Here is a 10,996-nt window from a genome sequence, read left to right as displayed (position 1 = left end):
CCTAGAATCAAACCCTGGTTCTTCCCTTTACTTTTTCCAAAAGTGACCACAAGTAAAGAACTGCCCATCATTACAGCTACACAGGGGTTGTCGCCCAACGTTTTCAAACTCCTAATGGCAAATTAGTTAATTCCCAAACCCCAGATCTCTGTAGAACTAGGCAGATCTGCCATTAAGGCTGGGTTTTCGTATTCACTGTGAAAATGCGTGGCAAAACCGTTCCATTCTGTAAAAATCGCAGCAAAACGCATTTTGACCGCGACGAGTGAACCCAGCCTGAGAAGCCTGGGAAAGCTAAGCAGCAACAGCTGAGGGAGCTTTATTGGCAGCCATATTGGTGGTCACCCAGGTTTCACAGAAACAGATATAACTATTTAGTGTTCTTAACAACCTGAGAGAAGAGGAAAACCCCAGGATATGTCCTTACCTGTAAGATATTGATTTTAGAAGGAAATATACTTTAATGCTCATACTCTTAGACTACAGCGCTAGATCATGAAAGGCTTGTAAACGTTTGAACACTTATTTTTTTTATTTAAATAAAACAATGTAATATGGTGTTTTAAATCGGTTTTTTTTATATTAAAAAGAAAAATTTTCCTTTTTGAGATACAGCTTCTATGTATCCTGGATACATAGAAGCTGTACCTTCCGCTCTGCTTCAGTGAGGGAGACACGCAAGATCCACCTGTTATCTATCACATCTGAGTTCATATCGCAGAACCCGCTGTCACCGAAGTCGTCAGTCCCACTGACCTAACGGATTAGGCTCTCTGCGAAAAGTTCAGCTTCTATGTATCTAGGATACATAGAAGTTGTATCTCAAAAAGTAAAAAAAAAAATCTTAATAAAAAACAATTAAAAAGTTGATTAAAACACCATAGTACTTTGTTTCATTATAAGAATAAAAAAAAAAAAAAAAAAAAAAAAAAAAAAAAGGTGGTTCAAAGGTTTATATAGCCTTTAAGCAAGTACCTCCATGGCAACACATTAATTTAAGATTTGGAACCTCATGATTTTATGGCTCCATTATCTTCTTTACTGCAAGAACACATAATATTCCAGTTTTGTTTATTAAAAAAAATTCCTAGTCTCCCAATATGTGTTGCTGGCCGGCAGTTACAGATTATCCATAAATGATAGCAAGCAGGACCTGAGTGAACTTATCTTTGAACCCAATGGTCCACATTTAGTTTGGGACTTTAGTGGGTATATAAATATAAAGGCAATGTCTACATGTGTTGGACAGGTAGGGATAATGGGAACATGAACTGACAACCATTTGTTTCTGTCCATATGTGAGGGGTATACAGTATGCAGAGCTGGACATGGAAGTAGACATTTCACACTAGTTTCTTAGCTTCAAAGAAGCTCTTAAGGTGTCTCATTTGCCAGATGCCAGTGAGGATAAGGATGAGAGTCTGGGCAATAGACCACCACAGTACGCGCTGGTTTGTGCTCTCGCTGGTAAGTCGGAATCGCTCCTCGCGGTACTGTAACATAAATAAATGAATTATTAACCATCTGCAGCAGAATGGAGGAGATGATAGAGCAGTAATAAGTAGTGTAGCTGAGAATCCAGCACTGGGGTGAGATATAACTCTTACCAGCACTCTGTGTCTCCTATCTCTCTCTGCTCCTTCTCTATTCTACTGCTCCCCCTCCCCTCCCCATAAATTTCTATGAGCAGCAGCATCTGTGTGCTCTCTCTCTGCTCCCCCTCCATAAACTTGTTTGGGCAGCAGCGCCTGTGTCTCTTTCGCTCTCCACTCCCTCCCCAGACTTGTATAGGCAGGCAGTGAAATGACACATCCCACCTGTAGTCCGTAAATTCTGCTCTGTAACTAGAGATGGATTTTGCTTGTCAACCGCGGGTGGACAGCAGATTTCAGGAAGGGAGACACCTAGTGGCAGTAACTTCACACAGACTGTGTATGGCTAAAACGACTACAATTAACAGTAAGTATATTATGAAGCGAATATATATCAGGTATACTATTAGAATAGCAAAAGTTTGCGTCCATTTAATTATTTTAAATATTACTCAGTTACATGCACATTCACTGTATAATATGTAGTTTTCTGTGATCATTCTCTTTAATCTTATGGAAGAGGACACTTCATGAGTCATTTGCTAATATTTTTTTCATAAGGTACAGGTTTATTAATAGAGTTTCTCCATTTTATTTATTATAATAAACGTATATAATAAGTTTGAAACTGGAAAGACAGAAAAGCCAGTGACAATTGTGCGATCAGATATAGACAGACGGCACCAACCCATGAAATCTCCACTCAATATTTAACTCTTCCAATGTAGACTTTGCTTTCTTTTGCAGCATACACCATAGGTTGCTTTACAGCCCTGTATTACACATAGATTACCTATCAGATTTTTTTTTTTTTATATAAATGACTGGTATAAGTACAAAGATTTTCTGAATTCAAGGTGTTGATGCTCAATTTGTCTTGTATGGAGCTCTTTTTAAAGAGGATGTCCTATTAGGGAATATGGACATCACAGAAGAGGGTCCCTCACTCAGGACCCTCCCCCTCTATAAGTTAGAAAGGAACGCTACTCTGTAAACGGCAGGCACGAAATGTATGTGCAGAAGTGGCTTCTCCCGGCAATAACTACTGATTGCCAATGGTCAGAGAAGTCGGACTCATTTAAAGAGAAGCTGGCTTCCATTAAAAAAGGTTGTATTCATGAGACCACTCCTTTTAGGCATTGTTCACACAAAAACTACATACAAAATCTGCATAGAATTATGCACGAAGTCACAACCGGAATTGGATCAAACAGAAGGGACACTTTAAAAGGGTTGTCCAGGTTGGATTTTTTGGGTTGCCCATGTTGTTGTGCTTTTGTTTTTTTATACGGATGACATATCCACAGGATAAATCATTAGTATATGAACGTAGGAGGTCTGATACCTGGACCCCACCTCGAACAGCAGCTCTGGCTGCCTCCGGAAGCTATACAGGGGTCGGTACCAGAAGCAGAAGGCTCCGGCCACTGTATAGCAGCCGTGCTGGGTTACTGCAGCTCTGCCACTATTCACTTGAATAGGAGCAGAGCAGCAGTACTGCAGCTTGGCTGCTATACAGTGGCCGGAGCCTTCTGCTTCTGGTACCGACCCCTGTATAGCTTCCAGCGCCCAACCCCTTTAAGGTTTTCCTTATATATTTCTTCTGTTTAGGCTCCGTTCCTGGCTTACAAGATACTTGCAAAATTTGCATCAATTCTGCACTGTGTGAACAAGATTTACAAAGTTAAAGTTGGATATATATATATTATGTATATAAAAAAAAACAAGGTTAAGTATACAATATAAATGTTCCATCCATAGCTCCTATCTTACCCTCTGATAGTTCTGTTCCTTTTGGATTTGTTCCACCTGATCCAAGAGTTGTCTAGCTCGGAGCTGCAATTCTGTTAGTTTGTCCTTTGCTGCAATATCTGGGTAATTGTTTGTGTGTTCTCCAACCTGGATGTCTAAATGAACTCTCTGCAACAGAATGAACGTCAGGTGTCATAGCAAAGAAGCAATGAGCGTCATAGGAGACTCTCTAATGCAAAGGTCCCCAACTGTTTGAAGTTTGAGAGCCACTTTCAAATACAATAGATGGTGTTGAGTCACGCTGAGTATTAAATAGGAAAAAGTTTATGAACAACATGACCAATTGAATAAGACTTTTACCCTAATGTTAACTGCCAGTGATATGTTTTTTCCGCAGGTACCAGGTTCCAGTAATGCTATGTCATCCACTTATCTTCTATAGTTGAAGAGCTACATTTTGGGGGCCCAAGCCACTGGTTGGGGAACACAGCCCTAAAGTATTATTAGTAATACAATTACCCGCCGCTAGCAGTGTCTGAAAATAGAACAGGACAGCAAATGTGATAGACTATAGTCAAAAAAAGTCCCAGCCTCTGGAGGGGCTGACTGGGAAGCCCACTTTAAACACCATCCAGTTGTTCCGTTCCAATCTTTAATCACTCCAGCTGTTAACAGGGGCAGGTAGGCCACGCAGTGGTTGTCCGCTTTGAGCAATGCCTTCAATGCATAGACATGCTGTGTCCTGCTGCTCTCTGTAGACAGTCTTCCCTATGGCTTCAAAATGATAGTCCTGAAGGGGGGGCCCCCCCTTTATTAAAAGGTTTTCCGGTACTCTAACTGATTGCCTATCCCTAGGATTGATAGAAGACTAGTTCGACCACCTGGACCCACACCAATCAGCAGAAGGAAGGGTCCGCTTCATGGTTTACGTAAGTGCAGCAGCTTATCTGTACGAGTGGCTGTTCCTGGTACTGCAGAAGTCGGATCCTCACCAGTCAACCAGTGACCACTTTATACCCAATACGGTATTTGACCATGCTTTTTCTAAACCAGCTAATCCCTGAAATTCTTCAGAAAATTGCCATATTCATTTGAGTGTTCAGCATATGAATAAAAACTTTTTAAAAAAAAGAGGATAAACTTTTTAAAAGTCTCAGACTTGATAAATGTTTTGTCCACCCTCCAATTAAAGTGTAACTAAACTTTCATAAAACTTTTGACATGTCATAGGGACATGTCAGAAGTTTTGATTAGTGGGGCTCCAAGGACTGAGACCACCACCGATCGCTAAAACGAGGCGGCAGAAGTGCTCAGATGAGAGCTGTGCCCCTTCGTTTCTGATTGGCTTTCCTAGGAACACCAATCGAGAGGAGTACAGACTCCATAGAAAATCTAGGACACTGCTCGTTCGGCTTTCCAAAGAAAGGTCGAGCATAGCTGATCAGAAACTAAGGGTGCACACTCCTCACCCGAGCACTTCCGTCGCTTTGTTTTAGTGATCAGTGAGCGTCTCAGCGCTCGGACCCCCACTGACCAAAACTTCTGAAGTGTCATGTCAAAAGTTTTATGAAAGTACAGGAACACTTTAAATGCGGGGAATAGTAAGTTAAACTTTAGCTCATTCAGAGATGCTGATCATGGGGTTGACAAAACATTAATCGAGTCTGAAACTTTCTAAAAGGTTGTTCTTGTTAAAAAATAAATTTTATTCAGATGCTAAAACACACAAAGGATTTCATTACACGTTAAATTGAAGCTTTCTTCCAAGGAAACCCTAAACGTAGGAAATAATGTCATAAATACATATTTAAATTTTCATCTTCTGACATCCAATCATATTGGAGCTTACTTAAAGGGACTGTCTGTAATAGGCATCATTTTGTGTATGTTTAGTTACTAGAGGACGTATCCTACACATGAAACCCTCTATCAGATAAAGCCACAACTATCCCAGCTCTCACTACTAGATGACTGCCGGGTGCCCACTGCAAAAAAACAGACATAGTGGATGCCCATTCATTGTGGGAAAAAAAAAAAACGGAGTAATAATTATATGAAGTGTGTGGTCTCACCAGCTTGCCTCCAGCAAAAAGAGACATTCTAGTAGAATTGGAGTGCAGACAGATCTGGTGCTCGCCGGGGGTGTGAGATGTATAGGTAAATCGGCCTTCGGAGCCGTACTGTCTGGACAGGATGATCTGAAGAAAAAAAATAAGGATGTTGTATAGGAAGTAGTTAATGTTAACGCGGCATCTAAGAATGTTATTACAAAACTACAATATGTCAAAGTAGGTGAATGAGTTCCATTAAAGCTCCAAAGCTACCTATAATTCTGTGATTCAGCGATTATAATTGTCAAAAGTGCTTAAAGAGACCCTGTCACCACATTAGAAGTGCCCTGTCTCCTACATAAGGAGATCGGCGCTATAATGTAGGTGACAGGAATGCTTTTTATTTAAAAAAAAAAAGATCTGTTTTCATCACTTTATTAGCGATTTTAGATTTATGCTAATGAGTTGCTCAATGCCAAAGTGGGCGTGTTTTACTATTGACCAAGTGGGCGTTGTACAGAGGAGTGTATGACGCTGACCAATCAGCATCATGCACTCCTCTCCATTCATTTACTCAGCGCATAGTGATCCTGCTAGATCCTTATGTGCTGTCTTATACTAACACATTAACGATACTGAAGTGTTTAGACAGTGAATAGACATTCCACGGGATGTCTATTCACAATCTCTGCACTTCGTTACTGTTTCTGTGGTAGTTACAGCAGAGGAAGCGTGATCTCGATGTAACCTGTCATCTACAGCGTAATCTTGCGAGATTGCGCTTCCTCTGCTGTAACTACCACAGAAACAGTAACGAAGTGCAGAGATTGTGAATAGACATCCCGTGGAATGTCTATTCACTGTCTAAACACTTCAGTATTGTTAATGTGTTAGTATAAGACCGCACATAAGGATCTAGCAGGATCCCTATGCGCTGTCTAAATGAATGGAGAGGAGTGCATGACGTTGATTGGTCAGCGTCATACACTCCCCTGTACAATGCCCAGTTGGTCAATAGTAAAAACACGCCCACTTGGGCATTAAGCAACTCATTAGCATAAATCTAAAATCGCTAATAAAGTGGTGAAAACAGATCGTTTTATTAAATAAAAAGCACTGCTGTCACCTACATTATAGCGCCCATCTCCTTATGTAGGAGACAGGGCACTTATAATGTGGTGACAGAGCCTCTTTAAGGAACAGCCAGACACTCTATCCGACCATAGCACGGCTACTAAATAAATTAGAACATGTATGGCTTCCTTTAAGGTGTAGTCCATTACATAATCGCTAGACCCTGCCATAACATTAAGATTGGCGGAGGTCTGACCTCTGAGACCCCTACCGATCCCTTTGGCTTTTTTCCTGTACAGTGGTGCTTCCCAGCCACCTACAGAGCAGGGAACTGTAACACAGCTCCATGTCAGTGAATAGGACTGGGCTGCAGTACCCTGGGCAGCAGTTAGCCTAGACTAACGCTGTGCAGGAAAAAACATTTATTAAGTGATGCAGGCCCTTTATTCTGAGGATCGGTGGGGGCCCCGACAGTTGGATTTCCAACAAGTGATGGCATAGCCTAGTGATATGACATCCCGTAATAGAGGGGAAAACCCCTTTGAGGTATACTTGCTTTTAGCCCAAAGGCTTATGGCTAGTTTAGGTTTTCGTGTATAAAGTGACATAAGTGCTTATTGCATTTTCTTTTATTATTATTTCGTTTTATTGTTGTTATTATTAAGAATTTGATACTAATAATCTTTATATCTATGGTAATAACATAAAAAAATAGATTCTGCTCCCCTGGTCAGACCAGTCAAACTATGAACTATTTGCCAAGGGTAAAATCATTCACATCTTGGCAATCTTTTCACATATGCTCCTTTCAATCTGAATAGTAGAGGTATAGGGGAATCTTTATATCTATGGTCAGCTAAACTAGATATATAATTTGCAATTCCGACAAGCACATTCGAAATAATATTGCCATACGATATCCTAAATGCCATAGTCTCGGAATACGGGATAAATTGTTCTTAGCCTAATTTTCAGTATACAAGTGCAGCATAAAAAAAACCATAAGGTCTTGAAGGAGAAATATAATAGATGCAGAAAAACAGTCTCACTTTACCTTGCCATCGGGGTCTTTCACCTCAACATGCATGCCCAAACCCGGGGTGGATGGCAGAAAAGTCTCTGCCTGTTTGTCCCACATTTGAGTCTTGTAGTTTCCTGAAATGAAACAAAATAAAAGGTGACTTATTAGGCTCTTTTCCCACCTTGATGTGTGACCGCAGCCATAGATTTGGACTCCACTGAAACGTCACAACCACAACTCTGGGATACACGTGTGGATCAAACTGTTGTTCCAAATGGGGTGGTTCCTGCTCCACCTGCAGACTTCATACACAAGACCACGAAAAATCAAACCAATAAATGAAAAGGGCAGGATCTAACCCAGCAGATTACAAGAGTGAGTGATCATAAGATCATACCGGATGAAAAAGTCAGACCGACTTCAAAACGCGTTATACAGTGGTCAATAAACGGTTTTGCGATCCCTCACCCTTATGATCTGCTTAGTGGCGCCCATTCGATCCGCCATTTTCATTTCATTGGATGGATTGCTCAAATTGGATGACAAAATTAACCCAGTGGCCACAACGATTATTGCAGTCAAAATGACGGAAACCCCAACTGAACCCATTCTAAGTTAATGGGATCTCCTGGTCAGAATTTAGATCCGACATACGACAAATCCAGCACAGAGTTATTGCCTCCACAGAGAGATCCTACAACCCAACACATATATTATTTGTAAGAATCAAATCCCAAAAAGCTTGTTTAAATAGAATAGCATTAGGAGTATGCCCTTTATAAACCACGCTTGCGCCATTTTGTAACACTGGCAAATTCATACACAATTTCCTTACCTTTTACAAATCATGGTAATCTTACTAAACAATCGGGAAGACTGGATAGGTGAAAACTGCTAGATCATTGGCGGTCCAAATACTGGGACCCCCACCGATCGCCATACCATTCAAAGTCTATGACACTGACAAAAACTGCAGAGTGCCAGAGACTTTGACTGGCAGGGGGAGGAGGAACATTGTACCCCGATTCTCTCAATCAGTAGGGGGTCCCAGCATTCGGACCCCTACTGATTCAGCAGCTTTCACCCATCCAGTAGATAGGTGATACCTTTATGTTACTGGAATACCTTTTAAAGAGTAACTGTGTAAGTTTCGATAAGTGGGAGTCCGGGTGCTGAGACCCCAACCGACACTAAAACGAAGGTGAAGAAGCGCTATGCACCTTCGGCCGTGATCGGCTCCTTATAAGGCCTTATTCACACGAACATGTTATACGTCCGTGCTACGCGCGTGATTTTCACGCGCGTCGCATGGACCTATGTAAGTGTATGGAGTCGTTCAGACTGCCAGTGATTTTCACGCAGCGTATGTGCGCTGCGTAAAACTCACGACATGTCCTATACTTGCCCTTGTTTCGCGCATCATGCACCCATTGAAGTCAATGGGTGCGTGCAAATTGCGCACGGAAGCACTTCCGGGTGCGTGATTCGCGCAACAGTAGTAAAAAGAATGAATGAAACCAGAAAAGCACCTTCTGCTTGAGCTTTTGCGCGCGCAAAACACGTTTTTTGCGTGCGCAGAACGGACACGCTCGTGTGAATAAGGCCTTAGGCTGAGGACGGATCACACAGAACATCTACTGTATGCGAGTCATCTTCATCTTAACCGGCAGCGCAGATCACAGTCGAAGACGCAGGGCACATCTGCAGATTATGCCTAGCGTAAATACATAGAGAAACATGGAGTAGTGGTCGAGTGCTATATTTATGAAGACCCTGCGCCATTCTTTTCCACATGTGCTCACTTGTCTGAAAAAAGTGAAGGGGGCTTTATTGTTGCAAGTGAAAAGTGTCAGAACACAATGCTAGGTCAGAATAGATGAACGAATATGGCGCACGCTGCCCTGGTAGAGAGACTAGCGCACGGTTCGTATGGTAAATAAGAAATCAGCCACAATGCGCCAATTATAAATAAATAGTAAATCTCCATTTACAACTAGTCAGAATGCAACACAAAATCACTTAAAAAGGTGACAAAATCTAATGCTCTGCTCTCATCTGCCTTAGAAAGACCCTGTCGTGGGTTCCGTCACTTTTCACAACAGGAAAAGCGCTATTCTTGCCATCGGACACCTTGATGGAGCCATTTATAAGTCAATAGGGTCTGCTGGTCATCATTTCGATCCAATACCTAAATTAGCTGTGCAGCGAGTACCGTCTATCAGCCATTTGTAGTTGAGACAAGACTGACTGTAGATTACTTTCATAGAACGATCCCATGATAACCACATTATCTCACAACGCCAGTTTTAAAAACTTCGAGAACAAAATTTGAGACTATTAGATTTTTTTTTTTTTATAAGATGCAGATTTTAGGTATACTGTCTCTTTAATTTCAACCCAAACACTTTTAAAAACAGTTTCCAAGGAAACATGATCCCAAAGCTGCGAAGCATGTACCTGTGTTGTTACAAGGCTATACAACAGTTACCATAGCAACAGTGAAGGCAACTGCCTGTCGTTTTAACCCTTTATTAACCAGCACTCAGCAAAAGCTGCACCTGCCGCTCTCACCTATCACCATGGTCTCATCCGGGATCTCCTCAATGAAGCATCGTTTCTCCGTCTCCCCGATATGAAAATAGAGGCCCCGCGACAGACCGAGGTGCAGCAATAGCACTACTAGTGTGAGTAGTTTGAATCTGGGGGACCCAAAGACCGGGGCGAGGGGAGACATGACTGACAGTAGCGATAGTACAGAGGTGTGCGCTCAAGGCTGATTCCTGCGTGTCACGCCTCCATCCGGGTAGCAATAGAGGTTACTGATTGGCTGTATGCTGCCTAGAGGCGGAGTTACGCCTACGTCAGAGCGAGGCTTGGATCCGGAAAACTGCAACGTTGCCACTGGCTGGAAGGGAACGTCACCTTAGAGTGGCCATCTTACATCCTGTTGGTAGTGACGTCACTCGGCAGTTTTTTTTTCTACTATTAAACTTTAGTAATAATAAAAATAAATAATAATATTAATAGCAAAAATACCATCATTATCGTAAAAAATATTTGATATTATTTTAAAATAATAAAACTAGTTTTGCTGCTCCTAATTATGTATACTATGTATATGTTTATGTGTATGTATACATATATATATACACACACTGCCGTTCAAAAGTTTGGGGTCACCCAGACAATTTAGTGTTTTCCATGAAAACTCACACTTATATTTATCAAATGAGTTGCAAAATGACTAGAAAATATAGTCAAGACATTGACAAGGTTAGAAATGATGATTTTTTTTTTTTAATTCTTTATTTTCAAGGCTAACAGCCAAATTTTTACAGTAAAAAAGAATACAGAAAAACGTACATACATACGGGGAGGGTGATATACATGTACAAGGTTAGGAATGCATTGAATTGAGTGGTATAACCAAAATTTAGTAGTGTATAACAACCCCGTCATTTCTAGATTATAGTGTTATAAACTCCCCCCGTGCACATAAGAGGTAG

General features: G+C 41.3%; 1 protein-coding gene across 1 annotated transcript; it reads right to left on the bottom strand.

Moving 5' to 3' along the window:
- Positions 1-1,054: 1,054 nt before the first annotated feature.
- TMED4 (transmembrane p24 trafficking protein 4) lies at positions 1,055-10,392 on the bottom strand. The gene is made up of 5 exons (XM_075858659.1): positions 10,062-10,392; positions 7,524-7,624; positions 5,417-5,542; positions 3,366-3,512; positions 1,055-1,493 (listed from the first exon to the last, which is right to left on the bottom strand). Exons 1-5 carry the CDS (start codon positions 10,222-10,224, stop codon positions 1,344-1,346), a joined length of 687 nt encoding a protein of 228 aa, XP_075714774.1. The 5' UTR covers positions 10,225-10,392; the 3' UTR covers positions 1,055-1,343.
- Positions 10,393-10,996: the final 604 nt, after the last annotated feature.

Source organism: Rhinoderma darwinii, chromosome 3 (assembly GCF_050947455.1).
Source record: "Rhinoderma darwinii isolate aRhiDar2 chromosome 3, aRhiDar2.hap1, whole genome shotgun sequence".
Lineage (NCBI taxonomy): Eukaryota > Metazoa > Chordata > Amphibia > Anura > Rhinodermatidae > Rhinoderma > Rhinoderma darwinii.
Note: the sequence above shows the minus strand (reverse complement) of the source record. Positions and strands in the feature narration are given on the sequence as shown.